At 44.4% G+C, this 16,649-nt stretch overlaps 1 protein-coding gene across 1 annotated transcript in view; it reads left to right on the top strand.

The window, feature by feature from the left end:
* The first annotated feature begins 9,171 nt into the window (after positions 1-9,171).
* The window catches only part of LOC146205633 (uncharacterized), a 44,947-nt gene continuing 37,469 nt past the window's right edge, over positions 9,172-16,649 (top strand). Inside the window, exon 1 of the mRNA XM_084607558.1 lies at positions 9,172-9,245. Within this exon, the coding sequence (XP_084463684.1) occupies positions 9,172-9,245 (74 nt within the window). The remainder of the gene's footprint in view (positions 9,246-16,649) is intronic.

Below are 16,649 nucleotides of genomic sequence, written 5' to 3'. Positions count from 1 at the left end.
CCGGGCACAGCAGGACCGCCTCGTCGCCTGTGCAGACGACGGCGCGCGCGCCCTCGCGACGCCTAATGACAGACGTCAGATGATCGTGCGCGATAATCTGGCCCCGAGGAGTCGCGCGGCCCCGGCCCGGGCCCCGGGATCCCACAAATCATTAAGAGGGCCCCGCACAGATGCTGCACCGGGGCGTAGCAGTATTTGGAGCGCGGCCCCTCTCCTGCATGGGAGCCGCCTTCCCTCCGGTGGCTCCCGGGAATTCTTATCGCGACTTGCGCGGACACGGGGTGCGATGGCGACGTGAAGAATAGTCGTTGGCTACGCGACGTCCGGATGAGGACGCCGATAGGACGGCTGCTGCTCCAGAAACATTTGGTTTGCATTTGCACCGGATAGCCTATCGCGACGACGAGGTCTCGTAACCGCAGCCTCCGAAACGTGTGTTTCTATGTTCCTTTTTGCGGCGGCCTGCTCCGCCACTGCCTTCTTTTCCACTTGTTTTTTTTTTTTTTTCTTCCTTCCCGCGGCGGTCGGCGGGGTTTTTCTTGCATCAGTTTCGGGTTCCCAGCGGTGACTGAAAGGCGCCCTAAGAAGAAACGTCAGCCTCCGGATGCCGGTTGGTGCTTCACGTCGGCCCTTTGACAAATGAGCGTAGCTATACTGCCGTGCCGTCTGCACTCGGCCCAGCGCGTTACGAAATTGAGCTTCTTCGTTCCGACGCAGGTGTGCTGCGCGGAGGTAGAGAGCTTCCATCGCGAGATACGGTCTTGGCGGTGCCCAAAGGCACGCGATATATATACACGAAGCATCACCGGCGTCTCGGGAACTCCGAGCCTTAACTTCAGCGCGCGGTGTATCCTCGTTGCCCAATCTGCGGGCTAGATCGCCGGCGGCCCGCAAAAGTCATTAATTAATTAAGAGAACTGAAACTGCCGCTCGAGACTCGCCTCTTGGTTCACTCACTCCGTGCCCTTATTCCAGGGCCGAAAATAAGCGTCTCATCTGCCGGTGCTCAAAGGCTGCGGAAAGTAGCCTGGTTGCAATACCAGATGGGCAATAATGCAAACAGGAAATGGTTTAGTCACGAGACACCCCCGCTATTCCCGCGCATTTTCTGAAGCGCCCTCTAAAGTGCCCAAGGTTTCTGTCAGTGCCCTTCACAAAATAACTTTCAGGATTTCTTTCAGGCAGCATTCTGGTGCCAAGACTTGTGCCTTGATTTCCGGTATACGCGCTTCTTCGGACAGAACTTGCATGTTAGGCAGTACAGTTTCTGAACCACACACCTGGCGCGATAGTGCACATAGGCCTAATTAGCTCTAAACATGCTAGCTTGCTATAAAAATAATGCCTCCTCGCTTGAGAACTTAACAATATTGGTGTCGATGGGTGATGTTTGACTTCATAACGATGCCCGTTGCTTCCAGTTCTCGAACCATATTGATTCTGCTTTAACACCGACGAATGCAGCACACCAAGTAGCCGTCAAATTTCGAAGCAATGAAACGATAGCAGCGCCTATGTTGCAGCCTGTAAAGTACTTCAAATTTCAAATTTTCCCTGAAGTAAAAGTTTTGTCTGCCACATAACTTTTCTCGTGTTGTCGCGGAACTTCATAGACAGGATAACAAGTTATTTCGGGTTCACACCTCGCGTGTTTTGTTTTAGATTATTCTGGTGGGTCAAAAAATGACTATGGCAGTGTTGAGTACCGCAGTGCTTGCCCAGTTCTGTCTTTGTCACTGACCAAGGCGTGATGCTCGTAATATGTATTCTGCGATAGCGCGTTAATGGCGAGAAAAATAGGGACAGACCATGAACACACCATTATCCACGGGGTTATAGAGTTAATTTATTTTCTAAAGAAATACCTCGAAGTCTGCCTTGTAGTTTAAACGGCGCTACATAATCGACTGCACCACGCATGTCTGCTCTATCGTTCCTCCGTCGCGGGGGGCCATGTATGAATATGCCGGGCATTAAAAGCCCCGGACGGTTTACCGCTGCGCTATGTTGTGACGTACAGTGAACACTGGTGACAAATACCTTATGTTGAGGGACACGGCCACGTTTGTTTCGAAAGCAAGAGCCCGAGATTCTCTTTGGTCGCTTGGACTCACCCGCAGGATTACGAAAGTCGTTGAAGGCAATGCTTGACGCTGATACAAAAGCCCGCATAGCATATGGTGCCGCCGACAACAGGGGAACTCAGGTGGCAGAAAGTTGGTGCAGACCTGACCCATTATCGAGGGCCAAGACCTTTGTCTCGTACACTACTCTCGCTTCTCCGAAGTGCTGACGCTGCTAGGGGCCAATGCAATTCTCGTTGCTTTGAAAAGGATTTTCACTGGCTCTGAGATTAAGGAGATTCTGGAGTGATGAGGCACAAATGGAAGCATGTGAAGCAGGCACGGCCATCTTGACAGGGGCATAAGCTTGCGGCTGTGCTCAGCGCATGACTCAACACGCTGCATGGTTTCAATTGCGCTTGCACGCGTCTACTTTTGAAAATACCACAATTAAATAATTTCGTTGTCATAAAACATTGGTGGGTGCCCGTATTTTATTCCTCATGCAGTGCATATTAATGATCTAATTGGGTGCAATTGGGTGGTACGTTCTATTAATTTACTAAATGCTTCTTCGGGCAGAAAACGGTTTTCTGCGGCGTGAAAGGGAGCTTTCGTAGCACACATATATAATACAGTTGTAAACCGGCTTTGAAATTACTGAACACAACGATCGATGTGCGCTATTTTGCGGTGCATAATAGGAGCACAATGCGCTCAAAGATTCGCTGACAGCATGGTTTAGCTAGAAACGAGCGATGTTTGTTGTCTGTGTACCCGTGGTATAAGCATATTGTTGCTATTTATTTAAAATTTGCACAGCAGTGGCGTATAGTGAATTCAGTTGATAAAACTTTAGCTTCCGACATTTTTAACACGCTATACTGCCCCTATATTGCTGGTATTCATCAGGTCCACCTCAGAGCGTTACTGAAATCGAAGTGTCGATATCATTACATTGCATAACCTAATAAATTTTCTATACAACTGTCTAGTTATGCTTAACTGATTGCATGATTGGTTCAATTATCTGTTGGCTCCATGGACGGCACATGCTTGAATCGAATGGTTCTGGCGACATTTGGGACTAATTTCTTAGTGGTTCTGTCCGGTTGATTGTCTTTGGATTGCGTTATTTCTTTTTGCTGGTAAATAATCGGGTGACCTTCTTTCGGCAAACTAAATCACCAACTAAGTTAATTTGCTAACTATAAAAAAAAAATACAAGAAACGTCGTTGCATCCTACTGATAACCGATTTCCCCTCTATAAATTCTGAACTCAATTTGAGGCGATGATATTAAGAGTTTCAGGCTTTCTTGCCTTACCACAGGATTTAAATTTGAAATATTAGTTTGTCCATCCGTGCATTTACGATAACATTTGGCCAAAATAATGCGGAAATATTGATGAATGAAGCATGAAACATCCAAATTTTAATAAATAATATAAAAAATAGGGTGATACTTAAGCTCCGCTGTTAAGGGTATTTCGGGATAGCGTTTCAAGCACACGCACAGTGTTTTTTCATCTTTATATTTATTTATTTATTTTTATACGCCTATGCTTAGTATCAGCAAACACTGACTTCCCATTCTAAGCAGTTTGACAGCTTTAAACACATTTTCGTGTTTTCAATTATTTCCATTAATTAATTGATCAATTACACACTCCAAGGTTTCTTAATTAGCATCGTAAATCATTGGATTTCATTACGAGCTTTATGACTCTTTTGAACCCGCCTTTCTCCAATTGTTTCATTTTTCATTTGTTTAATTCTTCAATTACTCTGATTTAATTATTTCCTCATCGCCTATCGCGCTCCAATGAATCATCAATTACTAGACTCACAAACTACCATGACGCGATTTTTTTTTTTACGGCACCCCGATTATATGCGATACGCGTTGCCGACTGCTCCGCCGACGGTTTTCGACCGAACGAGCTGTATAAGCTATCGCTTAATTTATGTGTTTTAGTTTATTCGCCTAAGGAGCTAGAAGGTAATCTTTCGATTTGTCACAGTATCATCAGAAGTTGGGAAAATGTTGTCGTTTCAAAAACTCTGAAAAAACAAGATTTTGATGATTTTGTAACGAATTTTATATAGTGATAGAGAAAAAGGAATTTAACTTTGTAGTTTATTACACCTTGTCTCTTGTTTGCATGCGCAGAACAACCAGGAAAATTGATTTGCGAAACATCTGATTTTTGATCATTTCGTTTCCTAAGGCTTTATTTGACAGCAGCAAAGTTTAAATACGGCTCAATTAAATGACCAAAACGTTACCTTGAAGAAAATTTTGCAGTAAAACTTTTTTTTATGAGTCCAAGAGCGTAAAAATTTTCAGACATCAGCAAAACAGCTTAGCACCACATATTCGACATATGTGAAGTGTCCGACACAAGGATTATAACACGGAGAAAATCGAGCATGCTTTAACAACCGTAGCCTTAAAGCGATGAAGAGGAAATTAGGCATAGGCAAAAATTAGATGTGCGCTAAGGGACAAGGCGGGCAATGCCATCACTATTATGGACATGATAGTCAAAGGTGCCGAGGAGTTCTATAATACTGACCTCTACAGTAGCCGAAGTAGTCAGGACAGTAATGAGACTGGTAGTGAAGAGCGATCAGACGTTCTGCCAGTAATTAAGGATGAGATTAAGAAAGCTTTAGAAGCTATGAAAAACGGGAAAGCAGCTGGGGAGGATCAGGTAACTACAGATTTGTTGAAGGTCGTGGGGAGGGATATCGCGCTAGAAAAACTGTCCATCCTGCATCGCAATGCCTGGTGACATCGACGGTACCGGAATCATGGAAGAGTGCTAACATAACCTTAATTCATAAGAAACGGGATGCTAAGGACTTGAAAAATTACAGTCCAATCTATGTACTATACGTTACGTACAAGGCATTTAATCAGGTAATCGGTAATAGAATCAGGACAACCTTGGCCTTCAGTCAACCAAATGATCAAGCAGGCTTTCGGAAAGGGTACACTATCAAGCATACTATCAACCAGGTGATCGAAAAATGTTTGGAATATAACCAGTCCGTATACATAGCATTCGTTGATTACGAAAAATCATTTGACTCCGTCGAAATCTCGGTAGTCATGCAGGCATTGCGAAATAAGGGTAGATGAGCCGTATGTGAAAGTATACTGAAAAATGTCTATATATAGCTGCACAGAAACCATAGTTTTACATTAAGAAAGTAATAAAATTCCCATAAGCAAAAGTTTTAGGCAAGGAGACACGATCTCCCTAGTACTATTCACAACTTGCTTAGAGGAAGTATTCAGAGACTTGGAATGGGAGTAATAAGGGATACATGTTGAGGGAGAATATACCTCAGCAATCTGCGATTCGCTGACGACATTGCTTTGCTAGTTAACTCAGGGGATGAGCTGCAAAGAATGATTGATGACGTAGACAGGGAAAACATAAGGCAGGCTTGAAAATCAATATGCAGAAGACTGAGGTAATGTTCAACAGCCTCGGGAAGGAACATCAGTTCACAATAGGAAGCGAAGCACTGGAAGGGGTAGGCGAGTATACCTAGGACAGGTACGTAGTAACCAGGTCCGGAGCCTCGAAAGGGAAATAACTAGGAGAATAAGATAGGAATGGAGCTCATTTGGCCAGTACTCGCAGATTATGAGATTTATGACTAGCAGTTTACCGTTATCGCTCAAGAAGAAATACTATATAACGGTCCCATCTTACCTGCACTCACCTGTGGGGGTGAAACGTGAAGGCTAACGAAAAGGGTTGCAGTGAAGTTGAGGACAACGCAGAGAGCTTTGGAAGTAGGTGTAACGCGTTAAGAGATAGGAAGGAGTGGGTCAGAGAAATAACTCGAGTTAATCCCATTCCAGCAGAAATCAAGAAGAAATGGGCATGGTCAGGGCATGTAGTGGAAAGAATAAATAACTGATGGTGACTAAGGGTAAGAAATTGGATTCCAAGGGAAGGAAAGCGTAGCAGGGGGCGGCAGAAAGTCAGGTGGGCGGATGAGGTCGACAAGTTCGCAGGGGTCGAGTAGATGCAGCTAGCACTGCTAGGACCGGGTTATTCGAAGGAATATGGGAGAGGCCTTCGCCCTGCAGTGGGTATACTCCGGTTTATGATGATGATCATATGACGATGACGATGATGATGATGCGACGATTGATATGGAGCAAACATTCGGCACTACGTCGTTTCTGCCCCTCTCAAAATGGCAGACGCTGGTTCACGTTTTGGCGTCACTTCCACTCCAGAAGGTCTATATATAACCGACTCCTTGTTTGGAATTTCGGAAGTGTGCATTGATAATATATCGCAATTTTGATGTTTTCCGTCATATCAGAATATGCGTTTACTCATTGTGCCAGCAGCCCGGCACTTTCTCAGTCAAGTGGAGAAGTGGAACGCATTGCTCGCGTGTATAAAAGAGCTGCGATGTAAGAACTATGACCGGTACATGGCCTTACTGGTTTACTGCGACTCTACGTAAACCAGTAGGTGATGTACCATCCACACCAGGAAGCTGGCATTAGCTCTACTCAACTAATGATGGTGAGGTACCTGCTGATGACGTTGCCAGGAACAGTTGGAACCGCATGGACTGACAAAGCTGTTGCCCTGGAACAAAATACATCGTACGACAGTATACAGACAGCCGACTAAAATCGCAACCGTGGAGCTTCTTGACCTGTGATTGAGTCAGGACGTATGGATGACAGATGTACAACGTGCTGCAAATGTGCTGAGCAGTGGCCTATACGGCATCGCATCTATGTTGTGGAGATGACTGGCGGCGTATTGGTCCGAAACAGGCGTCATCTGGTGCCCTACCGATCGCCTACGCCGTTGTCTCAAGGTGCGGAGGAGACGGCCTTCTATACTCCTAAACAAGAAACGCCTCGTCAACCGGAACCGGCATCGCCCTGCACGAATGTTAAGACTCCGTGCTGTTCTGGTCCTACACGCACGCGCTACATGCACGCCTATATAGAACAGCCCTTTTTCTATTACGCTATGTTATGACAAGTGGTAACAAATACTATATATGCCTAAATTTTGATCCTCTGGCCTGCTACTCTGCACTATGAAGAAAATAAGGTGTCGATGTGGACGAAGAAGATCTCTGAAATAGGTGAAAAACAATGATGACCTGTTGGCCTAATCGCAACCGCGCGGCTGTACATCCACGCTGAGAATACCAGCAAATCCGTCCCGAGTGATAACCCGTTCCTTTATCTGGCGAAAGGCACAACATAAGATCTCCCGTCAATTAGAAGCTCTCATGTTACGCAAGGAAGCATTCAATGACCCTCGTTCGCAGGCATACGAAGAAACCTGTAATTATGCTCCCCACTGCGTCAATCATGACAGAAAAGGCACAGGCTGCCCACGTGTTCAAATACACGAGAGGTAACGCGCTTGAAGTCCGCGCCCAATACTTTAGGTAGAAGGCTCGCATGGTTAAGCTGGAAGCTGTTCTTAATGTTATGCTATAGGATTTCTTCTTCGAAGGAGCTTGTGCAAGATATATATCCTCTTGAGCTAACTGTCTTGCTGCCGTGCTGTACGTGACAGTGGAAAGCAGGCAGTTGACGTCCAGCCTTTCAAAAGGACGGATTATTTATACAAGTTAATTGAGAGCTTCCGTAACAGTCCAATTCTCCTAATAAGCGTGATGACTGCTAAATGGCTTTGATGCTCGGCTGTTGAGAAGGTCGCTGAAGGGAATCGCTGCCGCAGCGGCCGTATTTTTATGTATGGTATAGATGCAAAGATGCCCGTGTAACGCGTGATGTCAACGGCCGTTAAAGAACTGAATGTGGTAAGAATTATTGCGGAACCCTCGATCCACTACGGCATCCATCGTAGTCGCGCTCCACTTCCAGCTCGTCAAACCCAGCATTGTCAGTAGAGGATGTCAACTTGTTATTTTTGCCCGTCTCTGCAAGTACAGAAGGTGCTTCCCTATGAAAGTAAGACATCTAAAAAAAAAGTGAAATTTTTTTATTGTTTGTTTTGGGACTTTTCACCTCCAAATGCGACTCTGGACACTGTATACAAGAAGGCTCCGGCAAATTTCGACCACCCGGAGTTCCTTGACGTGCACCGACATCGCACAGTACACGGATGCCTTGCTCGAACACGGCCGCTTCGCCCTGAATCGAACCATGGGCCGTCGGGTTGAGCAGCCCAGCGCCCTATCCACTGAGCCACCGCGTCTAGAAGAATTTTTGAAGTCGAAGAGCGCGTTCTTTGGCTTAGCATTGTCGAAGGTGGTTCGCACCAGATTACACCTAAGATGTGTTACATAGCAAGCTTGCTAATGAACTTGTTTGGGGTTAATGGAATTTAATGCCCCAAAGTGACTCGTGCTACGAGGGACGGCGTAGTGTAGTTCTCCGGAAATTTCGAGAACAGCACATGGGCGCCTTGCTTTTCGCTTGCATAGAAAGGCGGCCGCCGTGACCGGGATTCGATGCTGTGTCCTTGGGTTCAGCAGCCCAGGGCCCTAACTACTGAGCTACCGCGGCTTAATGCTTATATTAGTTAATTATTAAATGGGCAACTTGTATACTGTTGTACACTAGTCACACTTGCCACGGCACTCGGAGGAGCCACCTGTAACGGTAGGCATGTGGGAAAGTGAGGAGCGAGGAACTCTCTCTGCACGTACAGGGAAGAGGAGAGAAAGGACAGATAATGGCTACCACGAACCCCCCCCCCCCCCTCCCCCCCAAAAAAAGTGACTTTGCACAATTGATAATGCCTAATAATGACTAAATATAAATCATCGAACAGCAGTGTGAAGCTTCTCAGTAGTTTTCTCAAATAAATGGAGCAGAGAATCTTCAATGAGCGAAGAAATGCATTGCAAACCAGTAAGCCAATATAAAGACAAACAATTCAAAGCAAGGACAAAAGACCCACTGTTAACACATCTTCATCGTATAATGATAATTAACCGCCCTGTATTTCTTTTTAACATTCCTGTGCCTGACCATCACCCGAAGAAGTGTTTAGCTATTTATGCCTCATAGCGAAATTATGTATGGATAACGCGATCATTGCAAACTTCAATATGCGTTCACACAGGCATGTCAGGAAAGTCGCCGGGACTGGAACTGCTCGTCCCACTGCTGAAGCCGGGCGGCATGAAGTGTTTACGTAGGTGAGTACAATTCACCACTCGATTATGGAAACCCTTATCTCTCCGAGGGAGATTTAGTTGATTATGTGTTACTGTCGCCCTCGCCCCTTAAAGTCTGCTGTCACGCGCTGTGAGTACAGTCCGTCGTTCACCCTTCGGCCATGGACACACACAACGTCAGGGAGGCAGAAGTCTTGTCTGTTCGTACGAGTATCTTGGCTTAGGAAGTCCCAAAATCTGCAGCGCATGCAGCCATGACATTATCCGCGGGGGCGTGTGCGCGCGTCCGTCTTTGCGGCCACGCGAAGTCGCCAGCCACGCAAGCACATTTTTTCACCGATGCACATGTTGAATAATCGGGCTACCGAAAGTAAGCTTGCTTTATACGTGAAAATGTTTTATTTTTGAGCGTAATTAGATTACGTCAGTAATTACTTTTATAAATTGCAAAAAATGTAATTAAATTACATCACCTATTACGGCACGTAAACAGTAACGACAATACTTTACAGTCACTTTCCGAAAAGCATCGCAAATTTGCTTCAATTACCTTTTTTTATATTTTCACGCGTACGAAATACACACGGACACAGCTCCGTAATGAATTCAGGTGTCTCAATTTACAGCATCACATGAGCAGCTGAGCTTGTATTCAAGAGTAAGCAGCACTATTTAAAATAGTGACCTAGATAGAACGTTTGATATTTTCCGAATAATTAGTGAGACGTACACGTATGCCTTTTAAACATTAACGCTTGCACGGAGCAACTAATGGTTTGGTTTAGTTCATTGGCTTTAACGTCCCAAAGCAGCTAGCACAGGCTATGAGAGACTCTGTAGTGGAGGGCTCCAGAAATTTCGACCACCTGGGGTTCTTTAACGTGCACTGGCATTGCACAGAACATGGGGAGGGACAAATCGGTGCATGGGTGCCTCGCTTTTCGCCTCCATCGAAAAGCGGCCGCCACGACCGGGATTCGATCCCGCATCCTTGGGCGCGTAAGTCGCGCGCCCCAACATAATACACCACCGCGGCAGGGCCAGAGCATCTAATGAAGGAATGAAATATGGCATTGAAGCAAGTCGTGCTATGTGTTATTCAGAGGCCGAGGGGAAAAAAAGAGAGCGAGGATAATGATAGGCCAGTGGTATAAAAACATTCGAAGTGGTGGTCGACTGAGCTATCACCGACTGAGCCATGGTGGTGGACTAAAACGGGCTTCACAGCCGAACATTTGAGCGAGACTTCTTAAAGGAGTATACACACCAAAATTTGTGCCATTTTCCTTCTTGTTAATTGTGTGCATGAATTCCTGTATATGGATCACCACGTTGCCCACGACCGCTGAATAGATTAGATTAGAATTTTCTTTCCTCTATAGTTTCGGTTTCGGTTTCAGCAGCCGAGAGATGTCCGTGAAGTCACCATCAAGTCTATGTCGCGCGCGTCATGAAAGAACAGAGCTATCATCATTGGCATTTCGCTTTTTTTTAATTCTTGTTCTTGAGGCAGTCTGGCTTTAGCATTGTATATTGTGAATTCAAACGACAGAGAAATGATTATGTTGCTGTTTGTTTCAGCCCTCACGGGATCTAGACTTGAATTTGACGTCGCAATCATCGCTCGGCTGTTGAAACCGAAACTGAAAATGGAGAGAAAAGAAACGCGATTATAAACTATTCTGCAGTCGTAGGCGGATGTCACGTGGTGACCCATGTACAGTAATGTTGTACGCACCATTACAAAGGAGAAAACATGAATTAGGTGTATATACCCCTTTAAAGTCTCGAATGTTTTGAAATAACTGTGAGAAGACATTTGGTGTGTTGCTGATGATGATCGCATTACGAAAGCGATTCTTTTTTTTTTTATATATATACGATGAGTGACACCATAGGGCATAAAGTGGAGTAACTATCTGTATGGAGACAGGCTCGCAGTAGAATTGAAATCGAATCAGTAACTATGATATAATTATTAACGTCATTGCAGCACAAGACGAGGTGCAGCTCAAGTAGATTGCACGTATTCATGAATGAAATTTCTTTTTCTGTGGTGTTATCTAAAGGACGGAAAGTTGGACAAGTTTGTTCTAATTAATCATGGTTATAACAACGCAGGAGGCGATAAATTAGAGAAAAACACCGAAGAGGCAGGGCACCATAGAGCCATCGCCTACAGGTGCAAAAGTAGTCTCAAATGTGAACACGCTGCCGCACTTTTCTAACAGTGCGCAATTTGACTAAATTTTTCTCTCGAGCTTTCAAGAGACCACTTAGTATACCCAGCTATCAAACATATGCCAAGTATTTTTATTGAGTGACTTGCTTACGAGCATACTGTACCTCGGTTGGTCAAGTCAATGCTGGGCTATGATTCAAGACTTTCCAGGGTAATCTCGCACGATATCCCACAGCTTCGTTTTCGAAATCTTCCAGTCAGATAATCGAGGCCAGCTTCAGTAAGCATGGTATAGTCGGTCAACGGAGGCAGGCTTCTCGACGAGGCTTTTGCGCAAATATGCAGCAGAACTGTCAAGAGAATAAATAATCCAGCACAATATCGAATTAGGTATCGAAAATGACGTATCGCGCCCAAGGACGACGGCCATTCCTTATGTTCATCGTGTAACGAACCGGTCTAAAGTACCCGCATGATACGACGCGAAAGTCGTATTTAAAGTTGACAATACGTTGGTGAGTATTTTATCTGCAGCAAACAGGCTTATTTGCGACGGATAACAGGTAACCGATTATAGGCTGAAGTCCAGGACGAGATGTAAAACAGAGCCCTTTGAAGCTTATAGCTAGCGTTGGGGTCCAGAATCCCAGCGCGAGCGTACGCAGCCACTCTCCAGCAATGCGGTCTTCTTTGGTGTGGCAGAAAAGAGATGACGTTGTGAATTGAGAGCACTCTCTGCCACACACAATTGCGAAAAGATGTTGGCCGCTTAGCTCACGGGGAACACTTTTTTTTTTTTTTTTCATTGCTCTGGTAGTAACGAATTCATATTAGAATTTTATGTTAGAAGAGCGGATGTGTTTGTCGGAACTCTTGTCTTTAGTACTGTTGTAAGTTTTCACAGTTCCGCGGCAAATTTTCACCACCACTATCGTGTGCACACCCTTTCGGAAGAGCCAATAAACGAACAAAGCAGAAGCAAATCACACGACGCAAAGACCGGACGTCTTGTTTCTAATGAATAAGATTTGGAGGAGTGCAGAACGTGGGGGCATTACAAAGTCTTCTTTTTCTACAGAAACATCTCCCATAGCCGACGTCATGTGCCCCGTACAAAGCTCCTTTATTTTTTTTTTCTTTTCAAAGAAGCACCGAGTTTGGATCAACCTTCCTCAGCTTATGGCTGCTCTTCAGAATAGGAATGCATTCAATATATTTGCAAACAAGTGTCCCGCAGAGCCTCCGACGCACTTTCCTATAAGAAGAATTAAGGCAGCACGTGGTGCTGAACAACCGTGATTTAACCAGCAATAAATTAAGGTTGTGTTTTTACGGACAATACAGCACATCTGTACTGGCTCATTAAAAATTGATGTGAAGCATCAGATCGACGTAATTGCTGTAGATTTTGCCAAAGCTTTTGATAAAGTGTCGCACAATAAATTAGTTTTTAAACCGGAAAGAGCTGGACTTGATACGAATATAGTAAATGGAATAATGTATACTTAACGAACTGTAACCAGGTAGTCAAAATGAATGGTCATGTTTCCGGTTCAGCAGCAGTGCTTTCAAGAGTTCCGCAGAGTTTTGTTCTGGCACCGTTGTTATCTTTGGTGCATATTAATGATACATTAGCTGTCATGGAACTAAATCTATAACTAAAGCTATTCGCAGATGACTGCTTAATTTATTCTACAGTTAGATACACGGACGACCAGCTTAGAATTAACAACTGTTTACAGGTATTAAGCGAATAGTGCAAAAAAACGTGGAACATGGAAATAAATTGTTCGAAATTAACATACATGCACATTACAACAAAGAAGTACGTTCTTTCCTTCCAATGTTTCATTGGTGACAAGTGTTTGGTAAACGTAACTCAGTTTAAGTTTCTAGCAATGAAAATAACATTAAATTTAAATTAGGGCACACATACTAGGAGATGTATATTCCAAAGCTTACCAGAGATTATGTTTCTTGAGAAAAAAATTGGAGCATGCTACTCAGGATGTAAGAATCATTGCATATAAAGGTTTTGTGAGACCAGTCTTTGAGTACGCATCAATAGTATGGAGTCCTGATCAGAATTGTTAAAAGAAACAATTAGAAATGGTTCAGGGGTACGCAGTCCGCTTTATTGCTGCTGATATCGAAGAACAGACTCAGTTGCATATACTCTCTTCCGGTAATCTCGATGTATTAGAAACACGTAGACAAAAAATGGGCTGAAGCTATTATTCCAGATGCTCTAAGGAGGGATAAATATTCAGAAAGAAACATCAAGCCGTACTACGGCCGTAGTGAAACTTTCAGATATTCCTCCATCACCCATATTACTAAAATGTGGAATGACTTGCCAATGTGTGTTGTGGAACAGAGTGACCGGCATGAATTCGAACAATCTCTGGATAACCCCCTGCTTGAAAGGGCCATTTGATGGTTGACTGAAATGTACCGTTTGATGCTGATGTACTCAGTGCTTGTGAATAATGCTGTTTTTCTATGAAGTTTTTATACCCTCTCTCTAAGGCCCCTCGCACGAAGGTACAGTATTGTTAACTAACTAATAACTAACTAACTAACTAACTAACTAACTAACTAACTAACTAACTAACTAACTAACTAACTAACTAACTAACTAACTAACTAACTAACTAACTAACTAACTAACTAACTAACTAACTAACTAACTAACTAACTAACTAACTAACTAACTAACTAACTAACTAACTAACTAACTAACTAACTAACCTAACTAACTAACTAACTAACTAACTAACTAAGCGAATAAATAAATAAATCTCCTCAAGGGAAAAACTTATATTGGTGCCAATGTGTAAGCTGAGTACCAATACCTGAGCCCTTGTACAGGGGCTCAAGTGCGCAGTCAAGCTATAATGTGAGCTTTTTTGTCTGCGTCCATAACATCTGGATGATGCAAATGAAGATTTGAATTTGACTTATGGGTGCGACTGTGTATAGCGAGTGTTTCAGCGGAAGCTTTCAAAAATTCATAAAATTGAGGAATCCAAGATAGAAAGAAATATTTGCGGGAACTAATTCTCAGCCCGGCGGGCACAATCAGGTGCGAAGACCTCCTGATGATCCAGCCAATGAACTAAATATCACTTAGTAACATTTTAATCAAATCAGGTAGGTTTATTGTTAGTGCCAATTAGGGCTTGAAGCCATGGACAGCACTATATACCATATCAGAGTTTGCAAGGACAGAAAACAAATTTCCTATAACACTGCTGCAAGCGCTTTTTCCACACTAAACCGAAACTGAGCGAATTAGGCTCTCTGGAAGCGTGGTGTAGACGCGACGTCCGCAAATGACGCGCCACAATGAATGAGGCGCCCAATTCGAACTCCACGCATTATTGCGTCCCGACATGTACAGTATTTCGTTTCGCCGCTGACTGGAAGGAAAAGCCAAGGCATTTCCTGCTGCGAAGTTACTATTATTTAGAGGAACAGTACAGAATAACTTGCATGACACGGCACAGGAAGTTCGACTTTGGCGCCTAACTCTGCAACAAGTCAGCAGCGGAAATCCCGACTCCACCGAGCTTCTTCCTGCGCGTCCAGCGTTCCGGTTTCGTGCGGAAAAAGCGGCCGATTTCCTCGCGCTGCGGGGCTATAGAAAATTCGAATTCCCCATTGGCGCTAACTATCGAAATGCATTAATTAATTATTTTATTTATTTTTGTTATTCTGCTTGCTCCACTTTAGGTCAGATGAAAGAGCGACACCAAGGTATTTGAAATCATTCACTGATTTTAGCTCTGTGTCATTAATTGTATAAGTGAAATTAGTCGGATTTCTAATTAAGATTCGAGAGCTTTACTTAATTAGTTTTATATTTGAAAGCGCTTCGCAGGGAATTGTGTTTACCGAGGCTAAAATTTTGTTAGTGCAATTTTTTTTAATTTCAATTATGAACTCTGTCGTGACGCTGGGGCTACGTCGACCCGGCCTTCACTTGGTAGCGTGCAGAGACTCGGGGTTGAAGTAGGATTGAATCTTCGAAGTTGGTGAAATATGTACAAGCAGGTTTTATGGCACTTTGAGAAAACTTATTTACAATATTTACACGAAAAAGAAGGGTACATCAGCAAAATGGCAAGCGTTAAGAGTTCATAGCGAGAAGCGACTGGATGAGCCGTTTACCCAGGGCCCAGAGCGACATTTCGTGCTCTGCAGCGTCCTTAAAACCCCCTATGTCCAGCCCCTCTCTGAAGATGCTGACCAACCAAATCCAGGGCACGCCCCTCAGGTATCGGCATCCAATCGAACACATCACTGCACTGATGGTCTGAAGCACTGACTGGTCCGGCATTCATTCGTTGGGCGTGATCACTTGTTGGCGGGAAAAGCTTGGGAACGGCGAGGAGAGGAGGTACATTTCTATTCTTCAGCAAAGAAACCACAGGCTGGTTCTGACAAGTGGTTTTACTTCTCAGAAACCCGAGTGCACGTGGCGCCGCATCCGCTCCCAGCATTGTCCGTTTTCGACAATTGCAAATCTTTCCTGCATTCCTGGGAAATCACTTAATGGCTGTATGCGTCATGCTCCTTTCTTGTCCTGCACGTCAGCGGACATGTCACTCTGTCGTCTCCTTTGGAAAGTAGGCATTCCTCACTGGACGATAGGGCTTATCGACTGGAAGGGTGAACAAAAGAAAGAAAGCACTTCCTGCATTTCCCGCAGGGGGACGTTTCTTTGTGTTTTTCCAGACGTTCTCTTGGCAGGGTCAATTTGGCATTTGCAGAGTGTCCACAAAGCAAAACAGGCTTACAAAACAGGATTCCTGGAAACAGGCTCACTTAGAGCCATTGGACCATCACCACATATTCACAGCACTTATCCATGCCCACAGGCGAACAATAGAGCGCGCAAATGCGGATGCTTGGTCGTAACAGCCTCCTCCCCCGCCAGAAGAGTCTCGGAGGGCAGCAGTCCCAGCTGCTGCATGAAGAGACGACTTAATGGCCTGCACGTGAACGCTTGAAGCTCGCTGTTGCTTGTCGCGTTGTCTTGATTGTTGTAGGCCAAATTGCTCGAGCTGTCTGAAACTCAACCACATGTCGAAGCAAGCACTCGGCTCCCGTCTGAAGAGACCAGGTTAAAAGAAAACTGCCATTGTTGTTCGAGAAAAGCCCACTCTCAAGACGTTCAGGACCCACGTATTCCTAGAAAACCAAACGTGCTGCTTTACATAGCCACACATATACAAGCG

Source organism: Amblyomma maculatum, chromosome 1 (assembly GCF_055883805.1).
Source record: "Amblyomma maculatum isolate TAMU_Amacu chromosome 1, ASM5588380v1, whole genome shotgun sequence".
Lineage (NCBI taxonomy): Eukaryota > Metazoa > Arthropoda > Arachnida > Ixodida > Ixodidae > Amblyomma > Amblyomma maculatum.
Note: the sequence above shows the minus strand (reverse complement) of the source record. Positions and strands in the feature narration are given on the sequence as shown.